The following is a 19433-nucleotide window of genomic DNA, read 5'->3' on the forward strand; positions in this document are numbered from 1 at the left end:
GTCTGTGGCCTGTATTTTTTTTTCTAATCTCTGTATTCTACTAACAGTTTTTCTTACCAACTGACCATATAACTCAATAATCATATTGGTTAGGACTCAGAACCATTACAATCCAGTGTTAGAGAGTATTTACCTATCTCCCAATATTCCAAAATTACACTACAATTGCCTGCACCACCAAACCTCCCAGACCAAGAAACATTCCAGCCAACAAATCCTCATCTCTTAATTTGGTGATGTGTGTGACCTGGGGGCAATAGAACCGAGTACTGGTCTAAAATGAATTCCCAATGAGGTTGTTCAGAGATCAGTCTACATGAAGTGTAGGGAATTTTTTTTTAATGAAGCCTATCTATTAATCACAATCAATCATGACATTCAGCGCTAATTGGTACTCATGAATAAAAAGAGCATATTCAATATCTGTGATAACACATATTCATAAGTGTCCATAAAACACAGTCTCAAATGATGTGGATAACAAAAGGAGCGGTTGCTCCACTACATAAGTAGTTGATTCAAAATGGTAAGCACCTCACCATCATCTTCGTGAATATTCAATAGATTGGGTTCCTACCAGATGAATGAGTAACACAGGCATTCAGAAAAAGTTGGAGACTCTTCCCAAGTTGCAGACTTTCGGAAATAAAATTCAGATCCTTCACTTCACATGCAGCATGGATCATATAATTGAAAGAAAATAGACAAAATCTAGCTTGATATTGTCTTATACTCCAAATTTATTAAAATTCACATTTAAGAAGCATAAAATACATAAACACAAATGATGTGTGAATGCTCATACCAGAAATCGAACTGTCAGTGCATGTAGTAAAGATTTAGATATAAACAATCCCGGGATAGTAGTACATGTCTTTGCTGTCAATAGGATAACCAGTGTAGCGTCCCACACTCTGCAATGGATCAGTCTTATCACCCCGATGCGTTTCGATCATATGGCGGTCTTTGTCAAGGAGATAAGACTGATCACAGACTCATGGCTCTTTATACTGAATGTGTCCAATCAAAAATGATGATAATAAAAATGTTGAACAGTGCATCCAAACATAGACAAAATGTATACAGAGAAAGTCGCAATATCGATATCTATAAACATTAATTTAAATACCTGTAATAAAACATATTCCGAACTGTTTTTAGTTTCATAATGAACAAACCGGATATGACGTATCGTTATAATCCTAAACCGGCCAGTCAAATCTATGCGTTACAAACCTCATAACAAGTGGAACACAAAGCCCAGTATCAAAAATAAAAAATAAAATAAGATTCTAATAATTATCAGAACTGGTTACATCATAAATACTGAAAGATGTGATCTTCAATGCAGAAAAGGGGCCATAGCAATTATTGTTATTATTAAAATATTCCTCAGTCCTATGTACGAAGGACCGGATATGACATATTATTGCCTGGCATAATATACAGGAAGTAACCAATCAAATCTATGCGTTCCAAAGCATACAATACCATGAACCACAAAGTATATAAAACGGAATATGACAAATAACATGAATAAAGAAACACATAAATAAAAAACACATGAATAAATAATGCATAATAAATAATAAGTGATAAATAAAAGACAAAGGAATGTCTAAAGAAAACATTTAATCTCGAAATCTTTATTGACACCATTAGGAATTAAACTGTTTAGACGGAATATCCACCTCATTTCCGTCTGGGACAATTTAGTATCAATATTCCTATATCTCCAGGTAGGTTTAATGGAATCAATGCCTAGAAAACTAACCATATCTTTCTCATTACATGAGTGGTTTGTTTTAAAGTGGGCAGATAAAGAATGAGTTTCCAAGCCTTTTTTGATATTATCATAATGTTCGCTCATCCTTTTTTTTAAAGTTCTAGAAGTCTTGCCCACTTAAACTAAACCCCATTTACATGTGATCAGATAAATAACATTTACCAAATTACATGTAATGAAATCCCGTATTGCAAAGGCTTGTCCCTTGACTGTAAATTCTGTGATTTTACTTTTAGGGTTATTCTTAGACGTGGATTTGCACGCCTGGCAGATCCCACACCTATAGAAACCTTTATTCTTTATAGTGCTTACTTGTGATATTTCATTTGAATGTGTACCTCTTAGAAGATGATCCTTAAGGTTAGAGGATCTTCTATATACAAATTTGGGCATTTTAGGAAGGATTGCTGTTAAAATATTACCCTTTAATAAAACATTCCAATGTTTACGAATTATACTTTCTATTCTTCTATAGTCCTTGTTAAATTTAGTGATAAAGAATAAATCCTTATTATTATTAGGCACTTGGACTTTATTGTCATTTTTATCAGAATATATCAATTTATTCCTAGTGGTTTATAAAACTTTAGTTTGAGCAGTTTCTAAAAATGTTATATTGTACCCTCTTGACAAGAAGTCCTGTTTCATTTTTTCTGAATGATGGATAAAAACGTCCTGTTCCGTACAATTCCTTTTAAGTCTCAAAAACTGGCTGTATGGAACTCCATCAATTCCTGTGATTTTGGCTATCCCTATATATGTAAGAATTAATATCCGTGGGATTCTTATAACATCTGGTGTTAATGTTTTCTTGATTTATGTAAATCTCTAAGTCCAAAAAGCATACTGAACATGCATTACTATTAAAGGTGAATACGATATTCCAATCATTATCTTTAAGGTTGGTATAAAAGGAATTGAGGGAGTCTGGACTCCCCTTCCATATAAAGAGGATATCGTCAATATATCTCTGCCAGGATACCAGGTCTGCCCCAAGTTGGATATAGATGTGTTCCCAATAAGCCATAAATAAATTAGCATAACTAGGGGCAAACCTTGTACCCATGGCTGTACCCTTCTTCTGGAGGTATAAGTCACCCTGAAAGTAAAAATAGTTATTTTGTAAAATAAACAAAATACCCTGGGTAATGAAAGATTTCAAATTGTCTGAATAATCCGAAGTATTCTGAAAAAATTCTTTAGCTTCCACTCCCTTTTTGTGGTCGATAATAGTGTACAAAGATGTAATGTCGGCTGTTATCAATAGCCACCCATCTTGCCATCTAATAGTGTCAAGATGTTTCAAGACATCTTTGGTGTCTTTAAGAAACGAAGGATTTTTGATAACTAAAGTCTGTAAATAATAATCAATAATTGCAGAAATATTCGATTTGTGATACTGTTGACCCCAGAAATAATAGTCTGCCGGGCGGATTAACAATACTTTTTTTTGGGGTAAAACATAAATATAGGGAGTAGTAGATTCCTTAACTGTGAGAAACTTAAACTGATCTTCATCTAATGTATCTTTTGAGAATTCCTCTAGGAAACGTTCAAAATCATTCTTGATTCGAAACGTATGGTCATTATTCAGTTTTGTACAGGTATTCTTATCACCAAATTGTCTTATAATTTCTGATGTATAGTCATCATAATTCATGATAACTAGACCCCCTCCCTTATCCGCAGGCTTAATGATAATACTCCTATCCATTTTGAAGATCTTTAAGTGATTTTCTCTCTTTATTGGAGATATTATGAGAGGAGTATTTCTTATTTCCACTATTATGTGTAATCTTCCTGAGGTCATCTATCACTAATCTGCCAAAGGTCTCTAAATATGGACCCTTGACATGGGTAGGATAGAACTCTGATCAACTCTTAAAGACTTTTCTATTTGCATCCTGGGATATTTCCAGCAGACATTTCTGTACAGGATAAAACATCTCTTTCATATTAATGTTTTTTTTTTAAAGAAAGTTTCCTCAAATTTTTTTGTGTATCAATAAAGACCTCAAAATCATCGACTTTAGATGTAGGGGTAAATTTTAAACCTCGTTTTATTAGAGACATTTCACTTTCAGATAAAACTTTTGAGCTGAGATTAAATATCTCCATTTGTCCAGAACAGTTTATTTTTTTAAATTCGTCAATCTTATTTAGTTTTTAAGATGTTTTTTATTTAATACTTTATTAGTCCTCCTCCTTTTATTAACACCTTTTTTTTTACCCCTTTTGATCTTAGTATTTCTCTTAGATGCAATATTGGTTAGGACTCAGAACCATTACAATCCAGTATTAGAGAGTATTTACCTATCTCCCAATATTCCAAAATTACACTACAATTGTCTGCACCACCAAACCTCCCAGACCAAGAAACATTCCAGCCAACAAATCCTCATCTCTTAATTTGGTGATGTATGTGACTTGGGGGGAATAGACCCGATTACTAAAATGAATGCGGACGGTGCGATTGCTCAGGGCAGATCGCCCCCTGCCGGCAATAACGCTCTCCTGCAGAACTATCTGGTGATCTACAGTACAGCACCTTATTTTAAAATGTGCCTGGATCCCGGCTGCGTCGTGACGCTGCCAGTGTAGAGGCGCCGACAGGAGTCAGGCAGAGACAGAAGAAAGCAGCAAGAAGCAAGAAACTAGAGGCGGGCAAGAAGAGAAAGGAAACAAAAGTCAAGGTGAGTACAGGAAAAAGGAGGCTATAGAAAGGGGGGAGAATGGAGTCTATACAAAGGGGGAAGAATGGATGCTATAGAAAGGGCATCACAAATGTTATTCGCTGCTGTAGTGTAATGGGAAGGAGTAAGTTGATTTGAGTTAAATGTACAGGACAAGACACAATCTCCATGAGCTCAGAGATGGTGCAAAAATGAAGTTATTTTGTGGAGTGGAAATGGTCGTGCGCCTCTTGCCAACAGCAAAGAACATCGAAAAACATGTCCTATCCACACCTGTTATTTCAATAATCTTGTTCCGTAGATTGAAACCTAATTTTTGCACTGCTCCGCAAAGCTAGGCTTACATGTGCACATACTTCATATTTTGTAAGGACGACCCTCACTCCTCTCAACTCACTCCATGAAATGGTGCAAACACCTGCACCTTCTCTGGCCCAAGATTCCAGGATCCAGACAAACAGAAACTTGACCTACGACAGTAGCGGGTTGTGAAAGCTGTAAAGTATGGGAGAACATCACTGTCTGACACCTGTCCTGATTCTTTTGTACAGTTCCTTATTTGGGGGACTGTTCCAAACTATCAGAGAGATTGGAGGGAGGATCTGTGCTCCCCATTCAATTCCACTGGAAGCAATGCCAACAAGATGTGTGGCCCACAGGGGTGTGCCAGGCAGCTGGAAACCCCCTTAAATGCTATCCTGATCTCAGTAAATTAAACTAGTTAGTTGTTGTCTCATTTAAACAAGGAAAAGCAAGAGATTAATCTGCTCTCAGAGTCTCATTTGGTGATTTGAAGACCTGAAGACATTTCCCTGTTGTGCAATGTTTTTAACAGTACAAATGTCATAAGGTTTATTTGCTGACTTAATTACATCCATTATAAACAACAAGGAAAGATTTAATGGGTGAATTAATTGCAATGCAAATTAGGACATGAGATTGATGAACAATGATTGTCCTGTATGTTATGTCATTAACTGGTATAATGCTGAAACATTTTATCTTGTTGCTCTTCCAACTGTTTTGAACACTGTAACACCAGCAATTGAAGCAGATCAATAGAGAGGAAAGTATGTACATAAATTATATTTTACTATTAATTTCATTCAAGCCCCAAATAGCAGTCCAGATAAATATAAAAATATAATAAATGGGCTTTTTTTTCCTACTGACTACACATCTTATAACACAGTAGTGTTTTAAGATGCGTGGTCTCAGATCATTTAACCATTCTCTGAGAACATCTTAAAGTTAATGCGCTATATGTTTATATCAGTAGGGGTAACGATAACTTGAATATACCATAGTAACTTTGAATGCAAGTAATACTGTATTTGTGGTTGAGTTCATCCAAAACTTGCCATTCCTTTCAAACCCATGGAGCTGTATTTACCCTATAGACACAATGCCCATATGTATTATGACATTATGTAGTAATTCCCTTCCTCTTTCCAACAGGTTTTTGATCTATTGAGTCAATGTGTTCTGGCAATATGACAGCTGTAGCCCTTGGTGAGTCAATAACACTGGGAAAGTCTATTATATCCAAACCAAGTCAATTATGTTAGAACTGGGTGACATTGTATGGAAACCATGTTGCACCAAAAATGTATTAGTAATCTGTATATGGGTTATTACAATTACAACATATATTTGCAGAATCTCATAAACAGTATACTGTTAGATACATCAGGTCATATCTCTCCAACTTGGAGACCAAACGCCACAAGTGACCAGTCAGGCTGATACACTGTATCCATCTGTTCTGTTTGATCCTTTACAAAGTACTGTAGGTCATGTGGACTTTGATACCTGAGAAGATGGAAAACATGGTTCTAAGCAGTTTGGGGTGATGACCTAACGTAGTGGAAAACATTTCATACTAATGGCATCACTCAGGGTTTTAGGATGCGCAGTGTCAACTATCTTAATTTCTGTCTTGTTATTAGAACTTATATGTACACGTTACTTGGTGCCTTCTTATATCAGAGCACATTACACTTTTGACCAAGTAAACAATGCATGTTAGAGACAGTAAGCTCACTTGTATTTTTGTATACAATTATTAAAAAAATGTTTTGCCTCCTTCTGAGACCCCACTAGGGAGTATCTCATAACTCCCTGCACTGGCTGAAATCTAAGAAGTAGCAGCTCTCCAATATCATGGTGCAATTGTGCAGGTTCCTTTCCAAGTTGCAAGAACTTTCTGCTGTACCTCGTGTGAGTAAAGCCGGATGGTGTTCTCCGCTTTACGTACACGGTGGTGAAATAATTGTTCAAAAATAAAGCATATGTCGCACATTGAAAGACCCTCACGGTGTTCTCCCTGAAGTCTGTAAATGAGACTCTATCCTCTGTATCCGAGAAGACACGTCCCATTCAACCAATGTCATTAGTATAATTTCTATTGAGCTTCCATCGCTATTTGCACTGAAGTGCAGGAGGGGACTCTGCAGTCAAAGACCTACTAGTAACAAAAATGTGTCACAATCTTAGTAGAAGTAATTCTATTTGAGATAATGGAGAGGCATCTACTATGCACAGCAGACTTACTATTGTCTGTAAAACTACAGAAAACACAACAAGGTCATTTATGGAGTCTGCACATAAAATGCATTGGTTCTCCAGTTGTGGTCCACTCGGCACACATCGATGAGACCCCTCCAGAAATTCTTATCTCACTGATGCTGCTATTGGTGTCACTGTGCTCTAATGTGCCCCTTTCAGAGAAGAAGCCAAGACGGGCCCATCTCTTGCCACTTACAGTTCTACACACACAACTGATTAAACTCAATAATCAGTCTCCAGCTCTCTCTTATCTACATATACTAGGCTAAATGAAAGCTGTCCCATTGTTGGTGTTCTCTGATGCAATCTCTAGTAAATTATATAGCCACAATCAGGGGCAAATTTATTACAGGAGGTAAAGTCCTATTGCCAGTGAAAGTCTTTCTCTCGCTTTACCCTAAAGGTTACCATCGGAGACAGCGCCTCTGCTTTCCCATGTCTTTGTGAAGTCTTTTACAACCTCAATATTTGTTCTGTTACCGCTATCTCAGTGTGGTGATCATCATCTATATAGCGCCACTAATTACACAGCACTGTATAGAGAACGCCCTCACATCAGTCCCTGTTCTGTTGGAGCTTACAGTCTAATCTCCCTAAAATACACAGAGAGAGAGAGACTAGGCTCCAATTGATAACAGTCAATTAACCTACCAGTATGATTATGAAGTGTGGGAGGAAACTGGAGCACCCGGAGGAAACGCACGCAAACACGGGGAGAACATACAAATGCCACACATACAAAGGCCATGGTCGGGAATTGAACTCATGACCCCAGTGCTGTGAGGCAGAAGTGCTAACACTGAGCCACCATGCTGCCCCACCACATTTTTTATTTTCCTGATGACTGATGAATTCATTGCACCTCCTATTTGCCAGCTACATTCTGCTCCTATACTCCCTCTTCCGGACACTTAATATTAAGGGACCCCCTCCTAATTACCAGTCGCCCCTCTGCAGCACTCTGTCCATCAGCTGCCCAGTTACTGTCGGTCCCCTTCTGATACTCCTGGAGTCTTTATATTGCTGACCTGAAGTTCAGGGGTCACTCAGAGCTTTGAACGAGCGTTCATTGGTTCTTATTGATCCCGGAAGTGATGTACATCAGCCTGGAGAAAATGCCAGGAAGTGAAGCAAATACGGCCATCACCTCTGCCCAACCTTTGGATCTGAGCATTGGGATCCGAAAACTACGGCCACACACCTTAGTGAGAATGTTACTGACACTAAAGTTAACGTTTTGTTAAATAGACTCCATTGGCTTATTGTATTAAATTCAATACACAAACAAAATTGTTTTAAGACTGAGTTCTTAGTTTTTAAAAAAAATTATATAAAAATGTTACACACACTGCGTATGTTCTGCATCGTGTGGGCTTAAGTTGTTAGGTGCAGAGTTGGCCCCATGTTTGTTATGATGGCTCAGAGTATAACCGTACGAGTAGTCATTAGTATAACTGTACGGCTAGAGCATATTATGCATTTCTATGGGTGATGTCATTGATTAATTTCACAATGTGGCAATCACAAGACTAACACTATAATTGTTTTTGTCATTGATTTGTAACACAGGGAAATTCCCTCAGCAATTTACAAACCAGAAACTAAATGCAGATGTATACACAGGACTCGCCTATTCCCCAGTACACGCCCTCACACCTATATACTATATAATTCTGTACACTTAGTAGCAGCATCAGAAGAACACACTGGATATATCATACAGGTATGTACTGCATGCAGCTTTATATCAGACAGGTATGTACTGCATGCAGCATTATATCACACAGGTATGTACTGCATGCAGCAGTATATCAGGTATGTACTGCATTCAGCATTATATCACACAGGTATGTACTGCATGCAGCATTATATCAGACAGGTATGTACTGCATGCATCATTAATCGCTTCATTGATTTCATATAGAAACAAATATTATGACAATTATTTCTGATAAGTTTTTAATGGTCTTTGCAAATATTTTCATTTTTACACATACACACAAGTATATTATATATGATTTATATCACAATGACTCCTGCCTTCCTTTACTTCCCGTTTTCCTATTTGTTCATAATTTTCTCTCCATTGCCTTCTAACAGTATCTGTCTGCTTCCTTAAACAAATATAATTCCATTTACCTAGGTTTTACTGTTTGTTTTATAGCCATGTGCTGTTTTCAGCTACATGTTTTACGCTATGTCTAACGCTTCTTTGCATTTGGAAATCTGACAAGCGTGCATCTTTATACAATGGTGTTATGTCTCCCTCTATTGCTCACTTTGTGGGAGCTCTGTGTCGTTATGATGTCTGGGTGATGTCGTCAATATATAAATACATTTTACAGTCACTCAAACACTAACTCTCACAATCTCTCACTTCTTATACAGGAAACGGATCAAGCAAATCTTTTAAACATGGCAACGACATCTATGCACCAACTGATGACTATTGGTGAGTTCATATGTGTGATAATACTTTTCAGTTATGTGGTTTAAAAGGGGACATCTCAAATAGGGAGAGATTTACAGCAGGGGCCTTATTTTCACTTAATGTATATAGCATATATACCTGCCCTATATATATATATATATATATATATATATATATATATATATATATATATATTTTACTGTTAAGCATATGAGTAGAATTCTGAAGACGCTGCAAATTAACGGCTGGGAAATTCTGCAGGTAAGTTTGATTTCTATTGACCATAGTAAAATTGATTATTTCGACTTTTCATTACTCTATACCGCTCCCTGGTGTCAGCTCACAGGCACTGCATCCCAGTTAGCATTTTGTTAATATTTGTTTCTGAAAACTTTATGCCGACCGGATACTTTTTAACAGGGGACTTAAATCTATTACTTGACTATTAATTTTTACATCAGTGTCTATCCTCCAAGGAAAGGATATTTATGTTTTTACTTTAGCAATGTAATGTTGGAAGTATATCTTTGATAAGAATAAATTCAATTTTTTATAATTTACTGTATTGTATGTGTTGTAATAAATTTGATTACATGTTTATATACTGGGAACGTTGTATATATTTTTATTGTTGGCCTTCCCTTCTCTATCCTCTCACTGTCTGTATCCCGTCTATTTTCTCTTTTGTTAATTTTTTTTGTGGGTTTGTATTCCCATGCGGGTGACTGCAGAGTGTGGAGCGTATTGAAGGACGCCTAATGTTACACAAAAGAGTCTGAATGTTATGTTTGCTGTAGATCACTTTTTATTTCATTGGTGGTGGTGGTAGGGCTTCATTTTAAATCACTTATCATAATGAACATTATATCATATCAGATCATATTCATTATCCTCATTCTGTAACCAAATATCTTATAAATGTTTCTGTTTTGCAGGTGTGACCTTCGTGCTGTTAAATGCACTGACAACAACTAATTCAGAAAGTAAGGATTGTGCCCTATAATGCTATGTTAACGTATTTTCTAGTATTTGCAATAACATAAAACATGTTAAATTAGTGTTATATTCTTTCAGAGACTAAATGTATATAGTTTTTGTAATTTTTCAATTTATATTTGACTCATTTAAATATAACGAAATATAATTATAAACATTTTCTTGTTAGATCTCTCTTCTCTGAGCGGTCCTGTTAATCTTACTGAGTATGGTTATTTTCTCACAATTACAATAGCTTGAGGGAGTGATCTAATGACTGAATATTTGCAAAATTCGATTGTAATTGGGGAAACAGGTAGTGAAATGTTCAAAAATGTACAAGAGAACCTGCAAAGAGGAAGCAGTTACAACCTATTAGTTTCAATACTACCCAAAAAAAGAAACGTGTGTTCAGACGCACTCAAATGGTCATTATCCTTTAAAACTTAGAATTTTATTAATTATTAAAATTTATAACCACAAATTAAATCCATCAAAGGACTTGTAGCGAAATGTTAAAAGTTGAGTATGAGATATATTTGCATAGAAATTTATAAACTGTTAAGATAGGTAGAGAAAAGCTACCTAGCTATGGATACGTTTATCCTTAGTCAACACTCAGATGATAGGCAGATAAGACCACATGATTAGCGTGGTTGCTGACAATGTTACCATGTATGACACTAACAAGAATAAGAGGAACTATAATATTACAGAACGATCCTGTCATAGATGAGAATTTATCTTAACAACAAGCCACCCATATAATTGACAATAGGAAAGCCTTATTTAGGCGGAATAATCCTATAAATATAAACGATCACTGTCAATACTGTTCAAACTTACGGAAGTGTCTATCCTTAGTCAACAACTTAGATGATAGGCAGACATGACCATGTGACCTATACGGTTGCTAACAACGTTGCTATGTGACGCTATCGAACGTGGGAGGTTCTCTCCCTTTATAAGACCAATTAACATTTACTTTGGCTTGCCTTATAGCGAAACGCGTGTCGGCGGACGCTGCGCTCGCTGCTCTCAATGATTCAGACCTATTAATATTCATAGAGCAGTTATTCAGAGAATGTAATTTTAGGCAGTGATGGAATGATTTTTTACCAAATAAGCCTCATTCTCCTTAAAGGTCCTGTAAGATTAGGGACTTACATGACTATATTTAAGCCACAGTACACCAGCCCTGTGTGAATGTCATCTATTCAGTTAGACGAGTGAATATGTATCCCACGTCATACCAATTACTAAAGGAAAAAAGGAATTGAATAGGGGATAATAAAGTCCCATAATTAATGATTGGGATAAATAAATGGACCTAATAGGAATCTAGACACTATCTATAGAATTGATAGGATGATCATTATCTGCAGAATACTATATCTATATATGTGGATTACTAAAAACAACACACTGTTAGGGTATACTCTAAATTGTTTACAGGGAACTAGTTTACTGGTCTTTATTTGCAAGTTAGGTCTGCTCAATGATTAAAGTTGATATTATAATATATATTGAGCAGTTTCGCAGCTAGGTAGCTTTTCTCTACCTATCTTAACAGTTTATAAATTTCTATGCAAATATATCTCATACTCAACTTTTAACATTTCGCTACAAGTCCTTTGATGGATTTAATTTTTGGTTATAAATTTTAATAATTATTAATAAAATTCTAAGTTTTAAAGGTTAATGACCATTTGAGTGCCTCTGAACACACTTTTCTTTCTTTTGGGTAGTATTGATTCCAATATAGTGTGTGAGCTTACCTTCCATTAAACATTATAGGATAATATCTGTTAACTATAAATATGAAGGGAGTATTATTGGTCTACTTGGTGCGGTGCAATACAACTATCTAAGCAACCTATTCGTTTGTCAGAGATAACAAAAAACTATGTCTATCCTATACAGTAGATTCCTCCATACTAGACACATTTAACAAAGGGAAATTTTAAACCTACAATTCCATTAATTATGATATATATATATATATATATATATATATATATATATATATATATATATATGTATATATATATATATATATATATATGTGTATATATATATATATATATGTATATATATATATATATATATATATATATGTGTATATATATATGTATATGTGTATATATATATGTATATGTGTATATATATATGTATATGTGTATATATATATGTATATGTGTATATATATATGTATATGTGTATATATATATATATATATATATATATATATATATATATATATATATATATATATATATATATATATATATATATATGTGATTTGTTGGTCATCATTAGAGACAAATTTAATTTTTGGTCTACAATGCCTTTTTGTTTGACTACTGCCCTTTTGCTATTTTATTTTTATAGGCCCAATTATGTGTGAAGAGAACAAAGAATTTCTTGAGTGTGGAAGTGCCTGTCCTACAAACTGTAGCCACTACGACGTACCTCCTGGCTGTACCAAGCAGTGTGTCCGTGGCTGTTTCTGCATGGAGGACTACCTACCGAATGAATCAGGAGTCTGTGTACTGAAGAAGCTGTGTGAGTCCTGTAAAGGGAACACAGTATACTCAGGCTGTGGCACTGCTTGCCCTACGACGTGTGACAATATGTTTGATACCGGAGAGAAAGATTGTCTTGCAGTATGCAAAATAGGCTGTGTCTGTAAGCCAGGGTACGTGCTTCTGAATGAGAAAGAAGAGTCCTGTGTGCTTCCTAAGGATTGCCCATGCAAGAATTCAGGGCAATAAAGAATTTTGAAAAGCTGAGTCTGAGGACTGAGTTTTGTTTCTTTCTAATCTCTGTATTCTACTAACACTTTTTCTTATAAACTGACCTTATAAATGAATAATCATATTGGTTAGGACTCAGAACCATTACTAGTCAGTATTAGCCTATCTCGCAACATCCCCAACATTGGCATACAATTGTCCTCACCACCAATCTTCCCAGACCAATCAACATGCCACCCAACAAATCCTCATATTACCAGGGATACTGGACCAGGGGAGGGCTGGCAAATTTTGGCCCGGGGGGCAAGATTCGATCCAGCAGTCTGTTTTAAAAGGAAAAAAAATGCAGGTGGCCCAGTGACCCAGCCTAAGGTAGCCCACTATGGGACCATCCCGGGCGGCAGATGCCCCCGTGCCCCCCAGCCCAGCCTGCCACTGTACTGGACTGAGTTTGAAAGGAAGGAATTCCTTAATTTGGTGCATTATGCTTGTGACCTGGGCTAATAGACCCAAGTACCGATCTAAAATGAATTCACAATGAACGTGTTCAAAGATCAGCCTACATGAAGTGTAGGGAAAAGTTCGTCAATGAAGCCTATCAATTGACAAAAAAAAAATAGAAATCTAACAAAGGTGTTAGAATTTAGGAAAGCTGACTTTGTAGAGATGGGGAAATGTGCAAGAGACTCTTTGGCAGAGTAAAGGAACTTGAAAGGAGTGCAGGAGAGGTGGGAAAAATTGAAAAGTGCAATACTAAAAGAAACAGACCGTTGTATCAAAAGGGTTAGGAAAAGCACAAGAAAAAGGAAGCCATTATGGTTTGCAAAAGAAGTAGCAAGGATTGTGAAAGCAAAACAGATGGTCTTTACGAAATATAAGCGGACTCAGAATAATGAAGAAAAGGAGGTGGATCTTGTTAGACAGAAGGAGGCTAAGAAGGTAATCAGATTGTCAAAGGCACAAGCTGAAGGCAAAATTGCCCAGTCAGTAGGTTAAGGGGGCAAAACATGTTTTTAGGTATATAAGTGAAAGGAGAAAAGCAAAAAGGAGGACTCATAAGACTAACGACAGAGAGTCAGAGGCCTTTTGATTAAGATAATCTCAATATTTGTTTTTGCTCAGTGTTCACTACAGAAAGAGAAGTGAAGGGGCCACAGTTAAGTTGCAAGTTTATATATATAAAAATGAGGTAGATACAAGTGCGCTATCAGGTGAGGTGCAGTGTGATTTAGGGTGGTGTAAATTGCACCTTACCAAGCCACGGTGAGTATCTACACTGGTTCCATTCTTGATATCAGAGAGTTAAGGAGGTTTATCCACAACTCACGAATGACAATGGTGTTTTAAGGAATTATGATTTATTCTGGGGGAAGTTCCCAGGTATGAAGTTGGAGACTTTCAGTCTTGTAACAACTACTTAATTAAAACCTAAACTTAAAAAACAAACAAAAACATTAAAACTATTTATAATATATCTGATCACATCAATAACATTTGTATGCAGGAACTGGACATAAAATCAACAAAGACTTATTAAGACAATTATAAACACTCTAAGAAAACGACTGCACAGTAAATAATATACTGTTAAACCACTATTGATTGATTTTAGGAGTACGGGTGGTGCACATGGAAGTTATTTTCTGATTATTCAGTACTGCTGTCTGTTGCCAATACGGAGTTATCAACCAAGGGTGTAAATTTATTGCTTGATAAAGTCTGTCTCAACAGACGAAACGCGTCGCAAGGTACTGCTGGCTCTACGGAGTATTTTTCCTCTTTTTCTGGCCTCATTTATCCTGAAGACTTTGATACACTGTCTCCAGAGGCGCTACGAACATTCTACTCTCAAGAGGAATCTTTTTCTACACAGCTTTGTTTTCGTTCGGACGGATTTTTTATCTTTCTTTCACACCGCTCCTCCTTTGCCTCCCCTCTCTTCCTTGCCTTACACATTCCCCTACAGAATCCTCTTTAAACCCCTCACTGTTACCCTCAATGCTCTCTCCCATTCCACTGCCTTTTATATCTCTAACCTTCTCTCCATTCATACTCCCACCCGTTCCCTGCGTTCAGACAATGACTGTCGTCTCTCCTACTCACTGACCACCTCATCCCACGCTAGAATTCAAGATTTCTCCCAAGCTACGTCCCTCCACTGGAATGACCTCTCTCGTTCCATCTGTATGTCCCCCAATCTGAACACCTTCAAACGGGCTCTCAAAACCCATCTGTTCTTCAAAGCCTACCAACCATCCACCTAAGCTTCCCCTTCTCCACACCTCCCACTTCCATGTTCACCCTCCTCTTGCGCTTGCTCCCCTCCACTGACTCCTCTTATACTTGATGTCTGTTTCCCCTCCCTTTAGTATGTAAGTTCTTACGAACAGGGTCCTCTTCCCTCCTGTCTCAATACCATTTCTTCTTCTCCAACGTCACTGTACTTGCTTTGCTTGGAGCTTTTAAAGTCTTGGCTTTATTTGTTTTGCTCTATACTGTTGTACTGTTTGTATTATATTTTGTATGACACTGTGGAAACCTTGCGGCGCCATATAAATAAATAAATAATAATAATAATAATAATAATAGAACTACCTTTAGGCCAATTATCATTTTTTCGAATATATATAACCCCTTCTCCTTACATTTTGCTGCCTATGTGTCTCCCTTGACTCAGATTTGTATCTAAATTCTGTTACATACATCTAAGAAACATCTTCAGAATATGAACATATCTCACACACGTAAGGATCTAGTGATCTTTCCTGCAGTAAACCGTTCTATTAAAGCAGTTCCAATGGTTTTGTTTGGGGGAATAATTCAGGCACACCATGGGCAAAAGGACTTTCAGGATATCTACAGTTGATCCTGCAAGCAAGGACACTGTTTTGTCCAGTTAAGTCTGACTCTCCCATGTTCTTGGCTCTACCCTGGTGGATTCCCGATCTTGTATCTTGCATATCCTGTACTTAGGTGTCTGCCACCTGCCTTCTGACCTCTGTCTGGCTCTGGAAGATCCTCCTTTTCTGATGCCTTGAACTTTGCTTTTGAATTTTATTTTGTGTTTTGCCATGCACAGCAAGTAACTGTTATGTTCAGTTCAATTTTAGCCATACTCTATTGCATTGTGATTAATAATTTACATTGATTTTATTTCGATATGTGCAAATAAACACTTTTATTTGGCATTTTGTGTTGTGTGAGCATTAGAATCGTTACAAGGAGACACTGCAAAAACTTTCATTCATACAATCATAATTTAACACATTTACCATGTGCTTCATATCAATCGTCCTCTGGCCACACTTTCATCCCCATAATATATTTTGAATGTAGCTGTTGGACAAACTTTCCTTGCAATGTTTTTACTGCTGATCCTCTGTCAGTTCAGACATTGGTTGCTGTATTTTACCAAATACAATATATAATACTTCTCCTAAAATACAAAGACATTAACAAAACTGCTCCAACATACATCTCCTCCCTTGTCTAAAAATATCTCCTAACTCAACCCTTCTTCTCTCCCCAAGATCTGCGCCTTTCATCCAAACTCATAACTTGCTTCCGTCCATTCCTCCCATTGCTGCTCACTTGACTTTTCTGGCTGTACCCAGCATCATACAAGAGATTCCCCATGTCTGAAAACCTTAATGTTATAAAAAAGGTCCTGAAGAAATCTGGCATCAAGTATGTTGTGGCAGAGCCTCTATTGGCATCGGGAATGACTATTTCAAAACATATCGAAAAGTGAAATCGGACGGTAATTTTTAATAGAAAAATAAATTAGCAAACAAATCACAGAAAGTTCAAGGGCTAGATTTACTAAACTGCGGGTTTGAAAAAGTGGAGATGTTGCCTATAGCAACCAATCAGATTCTAGCTTTCATTTATTTAGTACATTCTGCAAAGTGACAGCTAGAATCTGATTGGTTGCTAAAGGCAACATCTCCACTTTTATAAACCCGCAGTTTAGTAAATCTAGCCCCAAGTGTTACTTCTGCCTGATGCTTTATTTTATTAAAAAAAAAAAAACCATAAGCACATTGTATCTAATGATATTAATGAAACAAAGAAGAATTTGCTGAGAGGGTAAAAAACAAAACAGATTGTGATTGTCAGTGTGAAACTTAAAGAGAACTGTTATCTCCATCTGGGATAAACTGGCTTTATTTACATAACAGCCTTCATAAGCATCTACAGGTGAGAACATTATGACCTATGGTCATTTTATAAGCACTCTATATACATTGCATAAGATGGGGCAAAGGATTTATGCCAACAATGTAATAAACGGGAAGTGAATAGTATTCTGAATTGTCATACTTCCTATATTTAAAAGGCTATTATGGAAACATATCCATTAACTTAATTACTATTTAATCCTTGTGACCTTGATATAAACTGCAAGTGATCAGATCATTATAGTATTATAGAGGAATATGTGAAGGAGACAATGAGTCTCCCCCTACTGTTACACTCGCTGGATATAAGTTATTTCAAAAACTGTAATAAATACCCAAATATGTCAGGGACCCTGGTGTTTGGTCTGTGTTGCTCCAGATAAGCACCGTACACAGGCTCAAAAAAATGGGAAGAAACACAACTAAAGGATCTAGTGCTTTATCTCTTATTTGACATATAAAAACAACTTAAGTTCAAACTTGCACTTTCTTTAAAATCGCTTAAATATATTAAAATTATGTGACAAAAGTCCCCTTTTCTGGGATATTTCACAAACATTCATACTGGATATTAGTACTAAGTTTGCCTGTCATTAGCACATGGTGATATAAGTCCTAGGATCTATCATGTGTTTCTTTCTCTAGCAAACTGAGTAATACAAGGCACCTGTCAGCAAAATCCCCCAGACCCAACACATTTAAACCCACAAAGGGATCTTTATCAATGTAAGGGAAATAAATGCCTAATGACTCCTTTTTATAGAGAGCTAAGTCCAATGGGTGAAACAATTGGAGATCCATTGCTGACAGGTGTGTGTAGTCACTCCAGGCCAAATTTCACAAAGAGAAATACACTAATAATGACACAATATCACAAATCTGATACAAATATTTATTGTTTAGCTTATAATTGCACTTTTACAATGTTCTTATCATGTTACACAAACATAAACATTCCAAATGTGTGATCACTCGAGTACCAACCAATCAAATTTTAGTGATGTCATCAGACTTTAACATTGTGAGTTCCCATGTAAACAGTCTTATCTCAGAATGAGACCCCTTAGACCTAAGTGTCTATGTAATAGGATCCATTATAAAGCACCAAAAGAAATGGAGAAAGCTAAGCAGGATATTCTCTGGCCAGAAAAGGGATGGGAGACCTCCTAGGAAAAAAGAGAGTCAGCATATTCAATATATGGCTGCATGCTGTTAAAAATTATTATTAGTCTTTAACCAGCAAAAATATAAATAGTTCTTATTACTTTGTTGCTGGTAGGATATACAATTCTTAAGAGGTTCTACTAGTAGATTATATTCCCATTTCATTTCATTGTATTGCCACTCTAATTAAAATGATGCAATTTAGGATGTATAATTATACTACTATCAAGATATACAGAAATCAAGGAATTCTACCAATGGATGATTATAATAAAATAAATTCATACCTACAGCACTAAAGAAATCATGTTCTAGATTCAATACATTGACACAAACATCATATATGGCTTATTCATTTAAATCATTTTTGGATTTTTATATAGTTTGATCTTATTATAGGACCCATTTTAGCTTATATAGTAATGAGTGATGAGGTATGGCTTATGTATTTTTTTGCCACATTCACATTGAACTAAATAGATAACATTTTTACTGTGACAAGTTATGAATTGTTTTATGGGATAGGTTTGATCGTTTAAAATAGATGTGAAATTACTAATTTTCATTTCCTTACTTTTACAAAATCGGCATAGCTGTACAGGAGTCACATCCATAAAAGTCTATGTCACAATAGCAGTGTCACAATAGCAGTGTCACAATACATGTAGAGGGTACCTGCCAACGTTGGCGCAGCTCGGGAAAGGGTGCGGAGTCTAACGCGTACAGGAACCCCCGCAAGGAGGTATGGGATTCGCTGCACGGGCACGCAGGTCCCAGTCCCTAACGGAGCCGCAAAGCGAGGTACAGAGGGTAGTCAGGTGAGCCGGTTCGGTAACGTGTTGGTAGCGGATGAAGCCAAGGGAAAATCCAGGAGAGTAA

The 19433-nt window shown here is 36.5% G+C and overlaps 1 protein-coding gene across 1 annotated transcript; it reads left to right on the forward strand.

Annotated features, from left to right (window-relative positions):
* The first annotated feature begins 8621 nt into the window (after positions 1-8621).
* On the forward strand, positions 8622-13245 carry LOC142107844 (serine protease inhibitor swm-1-like). The gene is made up of 4 exons (XM_075191478.1): positions 8622-8770; positions 9436-9499; positions 10414-10461; positions 12845-13245. The coding sequence occupies exons 2-4, from the start codon at positions 9463-9465 to the stop codon at positions 13225-13227; spliced, it is 468 nt and encodes a 155-aa protein (XP_075047579.1). The 5' UTR covers positions 8622-8770; positions 9436-9462; the 3' UTR covers positions 13228-13245.
* The last annotated feature ends 6188 nt before the right edge of the window (positions 13246-19433 follow it).

This window comes from Mixophyes fleayi, chromosome 11, assembly GCF_038048845.1.
Source record: "Mixophyes fleayi isolate aMixFle1 chromosome 11, aMixFle1.hap1, whole genome shotgun sequence".
Taxonomy (NCBI): domain Eukaryota; kingdom Metazoa; phylum Chordata; class Amphibia; order Anura; family Limnodynastidae; genus Mixophyes; species Mixophyes fleayi.